A 19963-nucleotide genomic window follows, 5' to 3' on the forward strand; every position below is an offset into this window, starting at 1 on the left:
AAGATGTGGAGTATATGGTATTAGGTAAATACTATTAAATTTAATAAATAATTACTGAAAAAATTGGAGCAAAGATGTAATGCTTCAGCAATAAAATAACGCTGTTTTTGTTGTTAAGACGAATTGCATATTTTAAAGAATCAACACGCTTTCCTGGTGCTCAGTGATTAAAGCGTGGCACTAGCAATGCCAAGGTCATGGGTTCGAGCCCAGGGGATTGCACATAGTCAGAAACAAATGTATAATACAACGCAATGTAAGTCGCTTTGGATAAAAGCCTCTGCCAAATGCGTAAATGTAAACACGTGTTTCCTATCGGGATTCGACATACATTTCCTAAAATAATGTAAAGCGTTTGCCATAATATTTACTTCGATACTGCACTAAAGGAAATTTTCCCTGCCTATAATAAAGCGCTTACGCATCGCTCTCGCGGTACTTTTATGTCATTGGCCGATCATTCAGCCCAGCGTCGCGAACACACCTAATGACGTCAGTAATTTTCCTGTCAGCTGATGCTGTGGGTGTGTTCAGGTCGCTGATGTAAACATAAAGGACCATTTTGATCAGAGAAATCTCGAAGCCAGGCCATAGTAAGCCCTCAGAGCTTGTATGATACCACATATGCAACGCTTTAAATAACATTTGCGCCATGGACTTCTATATCAATGTGAAAGTGAATTTCCGGGGGAATGCGAAGAGTTTTTTGCTGTCTGGCTCAGAGACGAAGAGTTGGGAGTCAATGGAGGCCATGGTAAGCAGCAGAGGATGAGGTGATGTCAGTCCGATTACTCACCTTGATGCCGCAAAGCTTTTCTTTCTCAAGTCCGATCCGATTGAAATATAATTATACTGTATCTATTTTGACATTAATTATTTGGCATGAGCTGTCATAGATGTGAGCTGTATGCTAACGTGTTTCTGAAATCGCGCGAATTAAAAACCAGCCATGTTGACATGGTATCATTAGTTATAGTACATTATGTTTTGCCTTCAGTCTTATAGGTTATTTTTACTAACCCGTTTTGGCTCTCCAGGTAGACGAAGCACCTGTCACGTCTTGATCCCAGCCCTTGGGATCAGACTGCGTTTCGAAACCTATAAAGCACTCTTACTAGACAACATATTTATCTATCACAGACGTGTGGATACTCAATAATGGCGTCCGGACTTCATGTTGTTTTTATTCTGGTCTGCGCCGTGTTAATGTCATGTAACGCTGTTATAAAACCGTATTGCGACATGGGTTCAGTAAACGATACGGTTGCGACAGATGGCTAAACAGAAAGACATTGTATCAAAGTGTCATGCTTCACAAAGTGGGTTTTGACTTTCGGTATTGTTTCTTAGGTGAAGAGGTCTTTCGGCCTGTGTCATTTACAGTTGACCTATTTCGATGAGGAAAATGAAGAGGTGAGCGTGAACAAACAAACTACATTTCTGAAGCTTTTCTGTATTCCTAAAAAACAATAGGGGGTTTCAAAATACTAGTGTTTATTATCATTATCAATGTCAATTTTGTTAAATATTTCTGTAATCTTTTTTCTAACTGTCTGTTTTAGGTCTCACTTAACAGTCAATGTAAGTATAAATGTTTATACCAGTCAATTTTCAAAAAAACATAAGGCAAAATGGGCTGTATTAAAGTATATACGTGAACTTTTATTTTCTTATTTTCAGTGGAATATGAAGAGGCCCTGAAGGTAAAAAAAGTATTGCTTTGCTTAGTATTCACATTCCATTTACATTCATTCATTTAGCAGCTGTTTTTATCCAAAGCTATTTAAAGGGGTCATATGACACGGCTAAAACGAATATTCTCGTTTGTTTTAGATGTAATTTAATGTGTATACACTATTTAATGTTTAAAAACGCTGTATTTTCCACATACCGTGCATGTTTGTATCTCCTCTTTGCCCCGCCTCTCTGAAACGCGGGGAATCTTTACAAAGCTCATCGCTCTGATAAGCGAGGTGTGCTATGATTGGCCAGTTAACCAGTGCATAGTGATTGGTCGAATACTGCAAGCGTGTGACGGAAATGTAACACCAATTATCATATTTGGAACATTTTGAAACATGTTGCTTTTAAAGTCAACAATATACAAAAACAGTGTACAAAGCTTATGTCTGCTGGTTATAACCCGTTAAGAGTGATCCTTTGGTTGATTACAGCCTGTTTTGTGTGTAATAAATTAAAATTCCCATTGTTTTAGAATCAGCAAATGCAGATATCCGCTCCATTGAGCATATGTAACACTGCTTTTTATTTTAATGAATGGCTTTGATAAAATGTGAGATCTCACTGGCATTTTTGTCTGAACCCGTAGGGTGCTGCACGTCAGGGGAACAGACTACAAATGAATGTGTATGAAACGAGGGGCAGCACAGCCAGGGTGCCCGGACCAGGTCCACCACCAGGGTCAGGGGTGGGTTTGGGGCATGTGAAACCCGGCAGTGTTGGAGAACCCAAGAAAGGATTTAGGCCTCCTCAGTACTGCCCTACTTTGGCACAAGTGGTGAGTCGCAAAGTTCAGGCTGCAGTCCCAGAGGAAGGATTGGTAAGATTTCATAACCCAGTAGTTTTGCACAAACACTGATGTAGCCACTGTTGTTCACTATTGTTGCTTTTAAGTTGTTACATTTTATAATATTTTATTTTTGAGTAGTTAACAAACATACCGTAAATGTGTCCTATTGCATGACAGCAAAATTGAGATGCTATTTTATATTGTAAATAGTAATTATTAAATAATTAATCATATAAATAAAATATAAATAAATAGTTTGTTTTCAAAATCTTTGCTGTCACACCATAAGACACATGTATTTGTCACCTACCCATTTATTTCCTGATGTTAAACTTGAGTTATCACTAGAACGTGAAAATACATTCTATTTAAACAAACAAGAAGTAATCTGACTATTCTGACTACAGCAAGTAAATAAATGTACCATATTTTGTATTAATTTGTCATTTTAATTTTGTAATTGTATTTAAAGGTGCTTGTTAATGAAGCTAAAGGTGGAAAGGTGGAAGATAAGACGCCCCCAGCTTGGTTCACTTCGTATATGGAAAAGGTACAAGAAAGTAGAAATTAAAAACGGACTACTCCCTAATTTTACTATGTGGCATAGTATGCACATTTCACTTTCATACTTTTAGCAGGTGAGACAAACCCTGTCACTAAGCAAACTCGCTCTCTCTCTTTTATTCCCTCTTGAAAAATCTGATGACTGGTACAGTTTAAGGACCAGGTGGTTAGAGAGGCGGTAGAGAAGATTTGTAGGGAGTTTTCCGGACAGTGCTGCATCCATAAGCCAGTGGAAGCAGAGGCACAGATTCCTGAGGTCACCTCATCCACTCTCCCTGGGGCACCAAGTTCAGCTCCAGCCTGCAGCAGCTGCCGTGGCCAGACTGCAGGAGGTGGATACCAATGCAGGTTAGAGAGATCTGAATAATAGATGTCTGTACTTTGATATTATGCTTAAATACTTTGCTTCTATTGTATACTAAAAGAAAACAAACGTTTGCTTAAGAATGACTTATTTGTTATACTGTCATTTTTTTGTGAATAGTGGCAAGTTTCCATTGTAATTTTATATATTCTAACTGAAAGTAAAATAACAGCCAATCAGGAAACAAAGATATTTAACAATGTGGTGCGCAATAGCAAATACAAAGCAAGCAAGCAAGTGTATGTCTTGTGTGTCACTTGGCATGTAGAAATATATTTTTGATTACATTTTGTGCCTGACTGAAACTGCCAACTTTTCTTTTTACTTTGTTACACAGTGTGTGTACATCCTGCACTCTGTGTGAGCCTTGTAGCTTCTCACACGATCCAAGCCACAACCTTGTGAGAGCCAGAACCCCCCTCTCTATTCCTGAACACGGCTCCCCAGCTCCAGACCACAGCAGGTGGGCCTGATCTCATGAGTGGTTTAAAATAAAGTTCAAAGCAGACCAAAAATACACGAATCAACACATTTTTTCTCCCGCTGAAGGTTCTACAGAAGGGGTGACCGGAGCTTTCGTAAAGCAGAGAAGCAGCGTCTTAAAGCTGAGAAGCGGCAGCTTAAGGCGGAAGTGAAGGAGATCAGGAAGCAGCTGAGGATGGAGAGGAGAGGGCTGCAGTGGAACGCAGCTGGTGAGGGAAGCTCCTCACCCGTCCTGTTACAGCCGCGGGCCACACAGGCAAACAGCCCAGAGTAAAAATTTATACTTCTCTTCAACCGGAGGTTACTGATCTTTTAATGCAAGAGCTAAATGTTTTTATGCCATTTTTATTAAAGGGGTCATGTCATATTTTAATTTCTCGGTTCAATTTTTTCTCCTGTGGTCTGTTTTTGTAGCCTACATTCAATGAATTGTTATATTTAGACAATCATGTGATCAAATCTAATGAAAAACAACTTCATTTAAAATAGAAACTAGATTTTTGTTTGTGATTGCAGTCGTCCTAAGCGTCCGTGTCCTCTGGCCGTGCCAGCCATGACAGCTCTACTTCTGGATGAAAACCTGCCTGATGGATCACGTCTACGTCCTGGGACCAAGTTCATCAAATACTGGAAAATGAAAAACAGTGGAAGATTGTGCTGGGACTCAGAGACCAAGGTACACACGCACACACACACACACACACACACACACACACACACACACACACACACACACACACACACGCTTTGGTTGACTATCCCCGTGGGGACAGTCCATACGCGTAATGTTTTTATACTGTACAAACTGTATATTCTATCCCCTACCCCTAACCCAACCCCTAAACCTAAAGATCATAGAACATTTTTGCATTTTTAGATTTGTAAAAAATATTGTTCTGTACAATTTATTAGCTTTTTTGCCCGTGGGGACCTCAATTTTGGTCCCCACGGTGACACGAGTCCCCATGTGTTGGTGTGCGTTCAGGTTTAGGTCCCCACCGGGATATACAAACATGAACGAACACACACACACACACACACGCACACACACACACAAACACACACGCGCACACACGCACACACACACACACACGCGCACACACACGCGCACACACACGCACACACACACGCACACACACACACACACACACGCATACACACGCACACACACATTCATAATAAAACATGCAAACCTGAGTGTGTCTCTTCCTCAGCTGAAGTTCATGTGGGGGAATCTGGCAGTGGGTTCGGGTGAACGATGGCGAGAGGTTGCGGTACCCACGCTGCAGCCGGGTCAGGTGGGTGTCGTCAGCGTGGCGCTCTGCGCTCCAACATTAGAGGGCACCTATACCTCCCACTGGCGTCTGGCACATAGGGGCGAACAGTTCGGGCCACGTGTGTGGTGTAGTATCGTTGTGGATCCAAATGCTCCTACAGCTATCTGTGCTGATGGGCTTCTGGTGTCTCCCTGCGTCACTCCACAGGTAAGGCAGCTGGGTAGCGATTAATGTAGTATATACTTAATTGTAGTAAAGTTTTGTTACCTGTGGCATGAAATTTATGTTACTGTGTCTTTCAGGAAAAGTCTTCCCGCACTTTGGAGAGAGAGGAGAAATCCCAGGCTGCCTCAAGAGACCAACTGCTCTTATCCGTGAACCAAGACTGTGATCAGGAATTCTACATTCCATCTGTGGACTTACTCACAGCTCAGGTATGGTCTTGACTAGGGCTGTCACGATTATGAAATTTAATTAACGATTAATTGTCTAATAAATCATTGCGATTATGACGATTAATTGTATGTTTTAGGGCTTTGACGATTATGACGATTAATTGTCTGTTTTTGAGCTTTGACATTTAATTCTCATACATTTTTGATTCAGCGATTGGAACGACCATATTGTTCTGAATGCAAGACTATGTTTTTTTCTTGGAAATACATCGGAAAAAATTGGGTCATCATATATTTAAGGTTTAGGCTTTTACCTGTCAATAATACAGCCACCAAATACTTGTAAATTAAGTAAATTGATCAGGTGTGAATTGAAGCCACCATTAAAATGCTATCAGTCTTAGAAAAGCTTCTAGTCTGTTTTTTTCTCACTTGCAAGACTACAATTAAATTTTACTTGTGTGTTAATGACATTTTGGTAGACTGGTTTTCACACTGAGATTTGCTTAAATAATATTAAATTGTACTGCAGGTAATTTGTATATGTTTTAGTTATTTGTGATTGTGGTTTTTAAGTGATTGTGTTGTGGTGGTACATTTTACAAGTATTATTATGCTTTAGTAACAATATATACACTAAAATATGCAATATGCAGTGTAGCGAGGAAGGCGGGGCGAGAGCCGTGGGGCGAGTAAGGCGGTCGCACAGCTGACACTCGTTGCCACTTATGCCGCCGGCCCCGCCTTACTCGCCCCACGGCTCTCGCCCCGCCTTCCTCGCTACATGCAGATAAAACTACAGCTCCCCCTAGTGTCTTCTATAGAGATGTGCAATAATTGCGATGATGTGAAACCATCGCGATGAGGTCAAACAATCGCGATGAGACGATTATTTAATAATCGTGACAGGCAGCCCTAGTCTTGACAAACAGCATTACAAAGATTTTGAAAAACCCCGGATGCATCTTTTTTTCATTCTTTCGTATTGTTACGCGAATCATTTTTGCGTTTGGTGCCAAATCAATTCACATTTTTGTCTTCTACTTAGGATTTGCTGTCTTTTGAACTGCTGGACATCAACATTGTGCAGGAGCTGGAGAGTGTGCCAAACAACACTCCTGCAGGTAATCTTTTTGAATCGTGTGATGTCTTGACTGGAAGTCTATAAATGATTGTTCTGATTCTGACTCATGGACTGTTCATTTTAATATTATGCATTCATTTTGACATTTGTGTCTTTGTGTGTAAATATGTGAAGACATTACTCCATGCATATCACCTCTGCCTCATGATGGACCTCTTCAGGAGAAGCCAACACTGGGGCTGATTCAAGAAGAAACAGAAGCCCAAGGCGTCAACACCATCCTAGGTTAACATTAAATTGTAATCTGAAATTTTGTTAGACCATAAAGTTTTGGTTTGCTCAGTTACTTTCTGCAGTTGTTTTGAAATCTCTGATGTGGTTTGCACAGATGTGACTCAGGGGACAGAACTAGAGGGAGTTCCAGCCCAAGAGAAAGGAGATGAGAGTATCATTGAGCCTCAGTTTGTGAGTCCTTCTGTAATCCGCTCACTTACCCTCTCTGAAGCTACAGAACATGGGACACTTTGTGGGCGATGCCCAGCTACAGGTTTGTGATGTTTTTTTGCACGCGAAAACCTTTTTTCAGATCTCAAATATTGCAAAGAAAACAAGTTCATATTCACTTTTAAGAAAAACAACAGTAATATTTTTACACGTATTGAGGACGTATCTGCGGCTGTATGTTACTGAATGCATTGCTTACTTAACATGAAAATTAATATAAATAATAGTAAATTTAACAAAACAATGGCACATAGCCCGTGAGTAAACACTGTAGTCACATACAACAATAGTTATTCATAATAAGGAATCAAATTCTTTGTTTTGTGGAAGTTGAATTAAGATTTTATTTATTACATTGTTGCTATCTTCCAGTGGTGCGTCCATCACCTCAAGGTTCAGTGTCTCTTTGTGAGAGGAAAGCAGACAGAGTTCCAGAAACTGGGATAATAACAGCTCATCTCAAAACAGAGGCTGTACAAGTCTCCACCCCTGCTCCGCCCCATGAAGAAACAACTGAGATACCTGCTCCTCTGCTAGCTGTTCCAACAGACCTCATTGCCACAGGTGAGAGAATAGCAGGCCAGTTAACATTACAGTAAAAACAGTCAAAATATTGCCAGGGCAGGTACACATCTCATCTGACTGTGCCAGCAGAAAAACTTAAATATACTTATCTTTTTTCTGATTATTGCATAATCAGACTTTGTATGAATTGTAAAAGTTTAGCAATAAAGGGTTTGTTCCTACATTCAGATGAGGGTCATGAATCTGACATTGAACAAATCATGATGGAACCTGCAACCGGGGAACAGGTGGAGGAAGAAGAGGAGGAACTGGACAGGAAAGAGGAAGTGAAGGATGCAGAAGCAGCTAAGGAAATTCGCAGCAGAACCTCATCAGCCTCCTCGGAAGATTACATCATCATCCTCCCCGATTGCTTTGACACCAGCCGTCCACTAGGGGAGTCCATGTACAGCTCAGCCATGTCCCAACCTGAAGAAGAGCCTGCAGAGGGAGCCATAGAGGGAGAGAAGCTAGAATCGGTGGAGGCTGCAGAGCTCCAGAGCCCTACCGCTGCTGCGGTTAATTCAGATGCTAATGACATGCTCTGTGCCTCTCAGACTCTGGACGCTGTGCCTCTGACTCCTGTGATCGTTGTGGCACCCAAACCTTCAATCAAATCCTGGTGAGTTTATACAATGGGATGTATACAGCTGCAGAAAAAATTAAGAGACCATTAAAAAAAATGTTATCTGCATTTCTAGATGTATTGTGGCCATTCGAGTCCAGTGTCTGTTGAATTTAACTTTTTTGTTAAATACATGTACAAATATTATTGCTGTATTGTTTAAAAGTGAATATGAACCTTTCAGTGCAGTATTTGAGGTCTGAAAAAATACAGAACACCTTTTCTGTTATTTTGACCTGTTTCTCCATTTTCTGCAAATAGAAACAATATTGTTATTTGAAATCTGGGAGAAATGCTGTTAGTAGTTCACAGAATTAAACAAAACTGATCTTTTTACCTAAACGCACCTATAAATAGTAAATTCAGAAAAACTGAAAATAATTTTGAAATGGTCTCTTCATTTTTTCCGTGGCTGTATATACAAAATATATTTTATATACTCATTGCTGCCTGGCTTGCTTGGGCCACACACTATGGTTGATTTTATAATATAATGTAATTGAGTATGTAGTATAATAATGTATTCATGTCAATAAAGCTAAATAAAACCTATATACACAGCCCAGAGGTGAAGAATGGAGCAGAAGAGCAAGAGGAGAATGATCCTAGTGAATCAGAAGACCCCAAAGAGAAAGGTGGGTGGAGAATATTAAAGCAATAAGTCTCAAAGAGCAGTGCAGAGTCATTTACCATGAATATGGGTGTCACAAATTTCCAGAAAAGTCATACAGGTTGGGAATGAGGTTGAGAAATGATTTCATTTTAGAGTGAACTCTCATTTTAACTACAAAAATGAAATAATTTGGAAGCACACAATGAAGCCATAGAGAGTTATCTGTGTTAATCTTTCAATTTGTCCAGTAGATGCTAATCCTAATCAATCTGACCCTGAAAACTCACCTGTGACTGTAGCGAAGTCTGAGACAGACGAGCTCAGGTAAATCACACCAGACACTGTTAATAAAAGTGATTCACTGTAGCATTTCTCATCCTCACATTCTCACTTGTGTTTCTTCAGAGCTAATAGCATCACAGGTGGACTGGTGAAGGGAGCTCTGTCTGTAGCAGCATCTGCCTACAAAGCTCTGTTTACCGGACAGACGGGTTCTGAGAAGGTAAGCTTAATGTTGTTTAAATAGTATCTAAAGGGAGAATCTAGAAACCATAGAAGTGCTAAAACATAAATGAATAATGCTGTACCGTGGTATGTAGCTTCCAGAAGATGCAGCATCTCACGACGCCATGATGGCCGTGCTGGTAGAGATGGGATTTGGTGACCGAGCTCTGAATCAGCGTTTGCTGCAGAAACACAACCGCAACCTGCTGGATGTGGTAAACGAACTGGTGCAGATGACTGACAACGACTGGTACACCACACGCTACTGAGACGCTCTTCAGTACTTCTGTTCCTATATCTTTTCACTTCTGTCTCTCTTCCTCTGTGCACAGCAGCCCATTCAACGATACAGACTCTTGTTCCATCTGGGTTGTAAATGATGATGTGTTTGAATCATTAGAGAACCAGCTCATCTCCATTATAATCGTGCTTGTTAAAGTTTGTCAGTAGTGGGCATTATTGTTATTATAAAGGCAATCATGGGTAGATTATGAACACTAATACAGTAAGTATTATTCCAAAACAATCCAAACTGTCTTGCTTTAAATGAAAGGATGACTTGAAAGAATAGTGTACTTTACCAGAAATCCTTTGTTAGTTATGAGAGTATGAAAAGGTGTGCGTTGTGATTATTTATCATATTTAAATGAGTCGTTTCGGTTCCAAGTTAAATGTGAAATAGATTTGGCTTTGTGTAGACTGTGTTTATTATGAGCCAAGACCAAACAGACTTAACATGGATGACAAAATTACTCTTCACTTGTAGAGATTGTTTAAACTTTTAAAATTTGTAGCACTTAATGCTTATACATGTTGAAATTATTATTCTTTTTAAAACCGTTAATTGGTTCCTAAAAGGTTCACGTAGGGCACATATTGCACTTTGCAAATACATTGCTATTTGTACGTCAGTTGTCTAAAGGTCATGGCTTGAAGTAGCAATGCATTTCAAGAGTTTAAATGGGGCTGGAATTATTGTTTTAATTTATGCTTCAAATGTTTAAGGACAGCAAAGGCAATCATGAAATATATACTCCAATTTTAATGAAAATGGTGAGAGACCTAAAAAACGCATATCCTTCATTCCAATACCAGAAAACTGAATCATGCAAATGACATATATTTTGGTAATCAAAACTCTTGTATTTAGTGTAATGAAGATTGTATCTGAAAGCTTTTCTTTAATGGGAGATTTTGAAACTACCTAATGTCTAGAGTGAACAGCATTCCCTGTTAAACATTAAGCGTCACCTAATTTTCACTTTTTTCAGAAAGTGATTATTTAAACCATCACGTGATTGTTTTTTCTAGTGCTATGGTTTATCTGTATGATTTTAGCACATTCCATATGAAAAGCAGTAGTTTGGTTTTGGATTGATCTATTCGGATCATGTGATTCTGAAGCATATTCCATGGAGACGGATGCTCCTCATAGTCTTTGCTCGTGTCATGGGCAAAAATCTAATGCACACATATGTCTGTAATAAATATACTAACAAATCCCTTATTCTTCTGTTTTTTTATACAAAACAAGTAAACAAAACACTACGAAAGTAAACTTTCTTATACAACGAATTATGTTTGGGTATACTTTATGCAACGTTATACCTCCCCTTTATTCATATTTAGCTTAGTCAGTTCAAATAGTTTTGCTTTATGGTGTGTGTTTCTACAATGATTTTCAGTTGTATTAAAAGCATCAAATCAGCAAAAGAAATGAGGAAGTTGATGTAATGGTGTTCACTGGTTTCTAAAGAAACTAATGTTTTCATAGTAAAAAAGATCTTTATGTACCTTAATTAGGATTTCTCAACACAACATGGGATGTAATGCAGGATTTGGTTTGATCAATGAGAACATGAGTATAATTAAAGTAGTACATAAAAAGCTAGTAATGAGTAACATCTTAATGACACAAAAATAAACAATTAAAAATGGCTTTCTATTAACACAGTAAATAAACTGAAAAACATCTACTGTAATGATACACTGCAAATTACTGAAAAGAAAAAGTGAAGTACAGTGCAGTGTGAAATGAAGAGCACAAATAACACTGTGAACTTCGTAAAAGAAGAACAAGTTTCTGAGAAGATCATTGATATCATACTCATGGTGCATAAAGAAAAAAACCATGAACAAAATAAAATACAAGTAAATAAACACTAAACTCAATTTGCACTCTATTAGTACAATAACATTACGGTTATCAGAACATAACAAAAATACATTTATTTTATTATAATAACGTATTCAAAATGAAATATATATATATATATATATAGACCTACTGTAAAAGTAATGGAGGTATATGAGTGTTGCTTTTCTATCTGTCATTGTTAAAGGCTACTGACTGGGACACGCAAATTTGAGCATATAATCCCCGTTCTGTTTTCGTTGCAGTGGCTCCCGGTTAAGCTTAGAGTGGATTTTAAAATACTTGTTTTAGTGTATAAATCGCTGCACAATCTTTCCCCTGCCTACCTCTCTGAGTTGTTGAATCCACCCAACTCGGTGCGATCTCTTAGGTCTGAGCACTTAAAAATGTTGTCGGTCCCAAGGTCTAGACTCAAATTCCAGGGTGACCGGGCGTTTGCCATCGCCGGCCCTATGTTATGACACAACCTTCCGATTGTGCAGCAATCTTCTCTGTCTACAGCATCTTCTCTGTCTAATTTTAAATCCCTGTTGAAGTCGTACTTATTGGATCAAATTGCGACTAGCTAAAACTGTGATGCCTTGCTCTTGTTTCATTATTTATGTATGTAATGTATTTTTATAGAAAGTTTTATATATTATAATCCTTTTGCAAGGATCTGTTATTCTGTGTTTCTGTTTTTTTATTTGGTATGTACAGCACTTTGGTCAACCTGTGGTTGTTTTGAAATGTGCTATAGAAATAAAATAAACAAACAAACAAACAAAGGGATAGTTCACTCAGAAATTAATTTTCTGTCATCATTTACTCACCCTTTTGTCATTTCAAACCTGAATGACTTTCTTCTGCACAACACAAAAGAAGATATTTAAAAAAAAAATTGGTACCAATAAACATTGGTAGGCCTACCTATTGACATCTCAGTTATTTTGTGTCCATCCAATACAAGTCAATGGTTACCACCATTGTTTGGTTACCAACATTCTTCAAAATATCTTTTTTTGTTGTTGTGTTCTGCAGAAGCAAAAATCATTCAGGTTTGAAATGATAAAAAGGGTGAGTAAATTATGACAGAATTTTCTTTTTTTGGGTGGACTATCCCTTTAAGATCTATTTTGAGCATAGTCAACTGTTATTTTGTGCATTCACATTAACGTAATCACTCTCCGATTCATCTGAGGACACATCCAATTCAACAACGTTCACATAGTCTTCCTCATCATCGTGTTTAACGTTCACATAGTCATCCTCATCATCGGCTTCATCTATTATGTTTAGATGCATATTAACTGCACCCTGGTGTACTGCGTGAGAAGAAAATGAGAAAAAAACTTACTCAACTTTATTCATACATGTAAACTCACATCAAATGAATTGTGTTTGGGCCCAAAAGTGAGAACTGTAGTCTTTCTTACCTTGTGAAAAGTGCACCTTGCGCATCTTGTTCTGTCTCCTTTTGAGTAAAGTTATTATAAGAGCAGCGAATAAGAGAAGTACAGCTGATACCAAAGCACTGATGACAGGATGCAAGGAAGCTGAGAGAGAGAGAGAGAGAGAGAGAGAGAGGTTTATCTATCTGTACAAGCAGTTCATCTTGTGTGCTCCTTTTAACAATAACTTACCTGTGACAGTGATGAGCAGTTGGTCAGAAGAAGCGGATTTGAAGGTACTTGCGGACACATTCACTTCATATTCACAACTGTAGTTTCCATGATGTGAATAATCTGCCTCAGAAACAGAGAAGTGTGCAGAGTATTTGACGTCTAATTGAATAATTGACTGATTGACAATGTTTGATCCATTGAACAGGTAGAAGAAGCCTCCGGGATATTGAGGTTCAGAGAAGCAGGTAATGGTGAAGCTGTGACCTCTGGTGACCACTGAACCCAAGTCAAACCCTCCTTTAGGATCCCAGAGAGAAATGTTGGGCTGCTGCAGGTTCACTAGAAAACAACAGGGACACATCTTAGTTGTTACAGATGCAGAGCTTTGGATCTCAGTATATTAGACAGGATGAGTCATATACAATCAGAGGTCTGTTGTATAGGGACCCAAAGACATGTTTGTGGGGAATAATAAAACAAAATTATTTTAAAAAGTAAATATTTATAATATACTCACCCACAATGATTTCAATAGCTTTACTTATGGAAGAATTGACTCTTACAGTGTTATTGCTGTAAGAATAACCACAGCTGTACTGGCCCTGATGTGAGATGTCTACTGTCAGTTGAAAAGTCACTCCAGAAACATTTCTTTGGGAGGATATTATGGATGATTTGTTTTGGTACAGGTAGAATTCAGCATCTTTACAGCATCTTGGATTAGTTGTACAATTGAACTGAATATTTTCCCCAGGAGACACAGCTGCATGTGTAACTGAAAGGGTGGGCTCTATCAGATCCCCTGTACAAACAACACCATGTCATAATGACAGTAGTTTTCTTAAACCACTGTGTTTGCAGTGCACCCAACATCATCCAGTCAAATCAGTCCATATAACAAACAGAGTTTAATTACTAAAACTGGGAAATAAATCGAATACATAAAAACCATACATGTTATACATTCAAATTAGATATGGAGTTAATATGGTATATGCTGTAATATAAGTTTATTTCTAGCTTTCTAGGTAAGAAAATGTCAAATTACAGAAAAAGTCTGCAAATGTACAAGAAAAACATGGAAAACATGTCATTTTATAGAAAAAAAATATTATTTTACGGGATACTTCTGCCGCCCAGCTGCCGGAAAATGTCATTTTTGAAGTGAAAGTTAGGGAGCAGGGCTTGTCTCAAAACTGACAACACAGATCAGTTTATAGCTCAATATAGTTTTATGTGTTTATATCTCAACACCTGATTGGTCTGATGTGATTCAACCCAAATTTAAAGATATTTAACATTCAAACTTTTACTTACAAGATTGGGAGCAGGCATCTAAAGCACTAGCTGTTGGGGTGAAATATAACATTGATGTTGATATTAATAATAAACAGTTATAAAGTGATTTTATCAATTTCTCATTTAGTGATCTAGATATTTTTTCTAGATAAAAAAGTGCTGTCACCCTCTGCTACTGTCAACTTCCGTCACAACCACAAGTCTCTCAGATGAGCTAACCAACTACTCGCTCAGTCACGCTTAAAGATGCACGTGGCTTCTGTGTTGCTGCCCTATAGTTATAGACTGCTGTTCATATGATCCTATTGAAGTTATAACATATATGCACAAGATATTCTCCTCTCTCCTCATGTACATTACTTTCCTTAAATAGTAACTTCACAAAGGTTTTTGAAAGCAATAGATACATTAGTTTTTTTGTGCCAAAGATCATTAACATTAACATTCCAGAAACTTTGTGAGAAAATGTAATTTCTGGTAAGCTGTTGGTGGTATGAACTTCATTAACTTAAATTATATTTCACTTATGAAGCAAATCAACAGTTATCATTAAACATTTCTCTAAACTGCAAATCTTGAATTTGTCTTGGGTTTAAATACCTGTTTATTTCCTTATAGGTCGAAATACTTTTTTCTCAAGCCGACTATAAAGCACAAATTTCTAAATACAATTTAAAAATATAATTTACCCAATATCAATATGAGAAGAGACCTCAGCATAATGATCCTTTGTTCTCTTTTAAAACGAGCTGAACATATGAAGTGTGTGTATCTTTGCTGTCTTAAAAAGATATGCAGCCATCACATGATCGTGCCACAACCACTTCCCTTTTTGTGGACTGTGTTTTTTTTTTTACCGTTTTGAATTTCTAGTGGGTTTTCATCTTATGACAACTCTCGGTATACATGTTATCATCTTAGTGGTCATGACATGTCAGTGTATTTGGTGTTGGCGAAATTAGATCTGCTTACCCTGCAGTTCCAGAGCAAGAATAAAGACTTGCTACAGCTAATACACACATGCGTCAGTGAGAATCAACGTGATGCTTTTGCAATGTTAGGCATGATAAATGGGTGTAGAAAAAGGGGTGGGTGATTGTTGGCGTGCTGTGACATACAGAACATGATAGTGCCTTTTCTGGCCCTTTATCACAAGACACCCTCAGTCAAGGGAGGCCCACCGCAGGTTGATCAGGCCTGGGTGTGTGTCGCATTGTTACATGGTCATTTGGCAGTCCATGCTGTGTCCATCCGCCTCAACCACAGCCAGTGGCTTCTTCAATTCTGCACCACTGGCCAGTTCTTAATTATCCTCCACTGGACCTGTCCTCTGAACCCCCACTTCCTGTGTCAATTAGCTCATCCAGATTAGTGGCTGCAGCCTCAACAACACTTGCTTTGCTGGTAGCTCGGTGGCATCACACCTCAACGCAACCATACGCTCCAACCCGTTGGCTAAGGCTGTTCTAGCCCCACTGGCACCGTTAATGCATGCTCAGTGCCCCCAGTTCCGTATGGGTTGACATTACACCATTTTATTACGTGGTCATTTGGCAGCCCATATTGTGTCCTTCCGTTTCAACCGCAGCCAGTGGCTGCTTCTCTCAGCAACAGTCATAAGTTCTTTGACTACCGTTCGTTGGGCCTGGCCTCTGATCCCCACTTCCTTAAGCAGCCTTGCAGTGGAATTGGAAACAAAGCCCCTGCAGCCCACTTCCACCGGGAACACTTTCGCTGTCCAGTCCCGATCTTCAGCCTCCGCTGCCAAGTTGGCATACAGGAGATTCTTTCTTTCAAATGATTCATTAATGGCCTCTTCCCATGGTACAGTCAACTATGATGACTGTCCAACTGGAACTGGACCACAGAACCATGTCTAGCTGCAGATTGGTCGCTGTGATTTCCAAGGGGAAAGGAAGTCTGTGGTTTAAATCAACTTGCAGTTCCCAATCCCTGGCTGTACTCAGCAGACCTGAATCTGGGGATGAGGGACTTGGATACAGCGAGATAGCCTGGGCGTTTTGGGGGATGGCATTTGCTGCCACTCTCTTGGTCTCTACTGTCGCAGCCAAGCACTTTAGTACTTGATTGTGGCACCATGTGTATCTCCCCTGTGTCAAGCTCTTCTTACAAAAGCTCTTCTTTTTGTTGTCCGGCACCTGAGCCCAATCTGGGTTGCTTGGATGTGCAGACCCCTTTGTATTTATTGAAGCTCTTCTTGTCATGGCTCTGCTTCATTTAGTCAGTTTTTCTTGGTCCTGTAGCAGAGCCATGACAAAGCCTTTGGTTATGTGTGGAGAGAAACATATTATTGCCCTTTTGACAATAATATGTGTTCTCTCCAGTGTCTCGTCATTGGCCCCGCCCCTCTCATTTCCTGTATTGTTTCCCGGCTGTGTCTGATTATCCTCACCTGCCCTGTGTCGTTATCCTTCGTTTGTCTTCCCTATTTAATGCCCTCATGTTTCATTGTCCTGTTCTCTTGCGTTGTGTATGCATGTGTACCGTGTACCTCGTTCGTGTGCTCGTTGTCTCTTCAAGTCCAGCCTTGTGTTTTGATGTTTTGACGTTTGGTCGTGTTAGTTCTTGTTATTTTGGTCCTGCTGTTTTTGCCCCCTCGTGGGAAGTACTTTTGTTTCTGTTTTTATATTTAGTTCGGTCTTCTTTATCCCATTGTGGGTCTTTGTTTTGTGTTTATTTGTTATTAATAAATATCTGTGTTTAACCCCTTCACCACCGTCTGCCTGCATCTGGGTTCTTCTCTCCCCCGAGATTCGTGACAGAATGGACGAGCCAACACCGAACCCAGCGGGCAGCATGGAGGAGACGGACGAGGCGTTTAGGAGTCGCCAGGCTCACACCTTGTTTGGCTTTCACCAGAAAGGCACCCCCGTGAAGACCTTTGCCATGGACTTCTTCTCCACTGCGCGCCACTCAGGGTTCGACGAGGCGGAGTTGAAGGTTATCTTCAACAGCTGCCTCGACGAACCCTTTGAGCCTGCGGAGATGCGCAGGTTGAGACCCCTGGGCTTCGTAGATCAGCTCCAGATCGCGAGGAGTCCAGGGGACTGTCCGTGGCGGGGTCTTCTACGGGGCTGGCGACGATCCCGGAGGGCCAGACCCTGCAGATCGCGTTCGTGGGCCTCTCCGCACCCTCCACCTCATCCGATGCAGCCTCTCCACCACCGGCTAGCCTCCGCGGCAGGCGTGGACGGACGGAGTCGTTGGACTCCCTGTCCGACTCCTCTAGCACGGAGCTAGTCGTACCCCCCACCGCTTCCCAGCAACCGGCCACATGTCCTGTGGGCCGGTCCAGGAAGAAGAAGCCGAGGAGGGGGAAGTCCAGTCCGGTGCAGCCGGCATCAGTCCGGTGCAGCCGGCATCCCAGCCAGTAAACCAACCGGCGTCCAGTCCGGTGCAGCAGCCGTGGTCCTGTCCGGTGTCCAGTCCGGTGTCCAGTCCGGCGTCCCAGCCAGTGATCCAGCCGGCATCCAGTCCGGTGCAGCAGCCGATGTCCAATCCAGTGTCCAGTCCAGTGTCCAGTCCGGTGCAGCGGGCGTCCAGTCCTGTGCAGCTGGTGTCTTGTCCTGACTAGCCGGTGTCTTGTCCTGCCCAGCCGGTGCAGCAGCCGGCCTTCCAGCCGGGTCCCAGCCTTGTCCCGCCGACGTTCCAGTCGGCGGTTCCCCCAGGACTTCCTCCCCTAAGTCCCCCAGGACTCCGCGCCCTCGAGCGCAGCCGGGGACTAGGACTGTTCCCCCCACAAGCCCTTGTCTGTCCCCACCCCCCCTCCCATGTTTATTATTTTTATTGTCCCACCCAAGCCCTGTTGTTATTGTGCCTGCATTTGGGTTCTTTCCTGCCGCTCGTGACACTTCTTACAACCCACAAGAATATGTTTAAGGTTTGCGGGAGCGGCACATAGGTGGCAGGCTGGATCCTGTCCACACCAAACATGCAGATTTGTTGGTGAGGGCAGAACATCATGTGTAGCTCTTATGATAAAACTTAGCCTGTTTGTTTCCATACTCCACAGCTCTTTTCAAGTGATTTTGCGCCGTTCAATGCCTTCCCACCTCATCCAGCAGCCTTGTTGGGCTTGAGATGACCGGTCTGGCGCATCAACTTGCTTCCTCTTGACGCCGAACCTCCTCCACCACCAGGTGACGCTGTTCCTTTAGTGTAGCTTTTCGCCATGTGGGTGTGGTTGATCCCAAACCAAATCCCCCTCTGCCATATTGAACTTGTCCCACGATGTGCTTATGTCTGAGGGCTGCCTTCGCATCTGCTACTGCTGTTGCTGGGTTCCATTTCCTTCCTGTCCCTACTGTTGGAGCAGCATCTCTTACACAGGGATCACAGGATTCTTTGAGCGTCATATTAAGCCTTGTTATGGTGCATTTATATTTCTCCACAAGGCTTGAAATGGGAAGAGAGAGAGCTCCATTCCAGTACAACCCCATGTTGCTTGGTTGGTTCTTGGTTGCCCAAGCCATTTCTTCACTTGTGTACTCTCCAGGTTCTTGGCTGTCTCTGGCCTGAGTTGTTTCACCTGTTCGGTGTCTTAACTAGGTACATAACTAGGGATTTTTAAGGTCCTACTTTGGTTTATGGAGTGTCCAACAACAAGTTTATGTACATAGAAGGTGTAAAAACACTATTATTTTGTAATAATATGCAGTTTTTCTTACCTTACTTCTTGACTGACTCTCAAATGATTTGTTCCGTGCTTCATCTGTCTAATCCCCTCCTTTCCGCTAGCATAGTCTGATGTGATTGGTCAGATGGTCTAGTGATTGGTCTACCGCGAATGAGGCTCATGAGCTACTGCGTTTGGGGGAGAAGAGTGACGTTTTCGCGGGCAGTCCTAGCAAAACGTAGGCGGGGACTATATGTAGTGATGTAAATCTATGGCGGTTCGCGAATTGGACTAGGGACGACTCGTTTGCTTGATTCAGAGTCGACTCGCTTTTTTCCAAGCCAATAACTTTGTTATTCATTCACCTTCGGATTTACAATTTGGCAGACTGCTTACTTTCAAACACGGCAACATTACACACTGCATGAAATGTAATTTTCATGATCTCATGTTATGTACTCTTTAAGGTCTGCGGTGTACCACTGTCCAAGGCTTTTGATGGGCTTGTCCGTGACTGTTGGGCTTGCCTTTTATACAGAACCTGTCATTGGTAAGCCGGCTCTTGACAAAAGAAATGCTGCAGGATTTGATGGGTTTGATCTCCATTTGGGCCCAACTAATGTTCTCCTGGAGCTTATCCAGCAGCCGCTTTGTACATGCTTTGGTTGTTGTGATGGTTGTCATGTCATCCATGTATGCCCTGATTGGAGGTAGGCGCAACTCATTAATAGTATTTCATATTAGAATAAAATATTAAATGCT

At 41.0% G+C, this 19963-nt stretch overlaps 2 protein-coding genes across 4 annotated transcripts; one reads left to right on the forward strand and one right to left on the reverse strand.

Moving 5' to 3' along the window:
* Positions 1-497: 497 nt before the first annotated feature.
* nbr1b (NBR1 autophagy cargo receptor b) lies at positions 498-11007 on the forward strand. Of its 3 annotated transcripts, none has more exons than XM_057346298.1 (21): positions 498-754; positions 1351-1413; positions 1563-1581; positions 1681-1703; positions 2330-2518; positions 3003-3080; positions 3246-3442; positions 3796-3921; positions 4008-4211; positions 4458-4617; positions 5156-5425; positions 5521-5652; positions 6662-6737; positions 6872-6982; positions 7086-7244; positions 7574-7765; positions 7955-8387; positions 8952-9025; positions 9252-9327; positions 9409-9505; positions 9603-11007. In XM_057346298.1, the coding sequence occupies exons 1-21, from the start codon at positions 653-655 to the stop codon at positions 9774-9776; spliced, it is 2955 nt and encodes a 984-aa protein (XP_057202281.1). In that variant the 5' UTR covers positions 498-652; the 3' UTR covers positions 9777-11007. The 3 variants fall into 3 exon arrangements, with proteins under 3 accessions (XP_057202281.1, XP_057202279.1, XP_057202280.1); XM_057346296.1 differs by having other exon boundaries at positions 499-754; positions 2330-2560; positions 9603-11006; XM_057346297.1 differs by having other exon boundaries at positions 500-754; positions 2330-2560; positions 9255-9327; positions 9603-11006.
* Positions 11008-11754: 747 nt separating this feature from the next.
* On the reverse strand, positions 11755-15328 carry LOC130561753 (uncharacterized). Its single transcript, XM_057346299.1, has 6 exons — positions 15255-15328; positions 14584-14613; positions 13784-14068; positions 13285-13605; positions 13078-13197; positions 11755-12966 (listed from the first exon to the last, which is right to left on the reverse strand). The coding sequence occupies exons 1-6, from the start codon at positions 15283-15285 to the stop codon at positions 12788-12790; spliced, it is 966 nt and encodes a 321-aa protein (XP_057202282.1). The 5' UTR covers positions 15286-15328; the 3' UTR covers positions 11755-12787.
* Positions 15329-19963: the final 4635 nt, after the last annotated feature.

Source organism: Triplophysa rosa, linkage group LG11, assembly GCF_024868665.1.
Source record: "Triplophysa rosa linkage group LG11, Trosa_1v2, whole genome shotgun sequence".
NCBI classification, from domain to species: Eukaryota; Metazoa; Chordata; class Actinopteri; order Cypriniformes; family Nemacheilidae; genus Triplophysa; species Triplophysa rosa.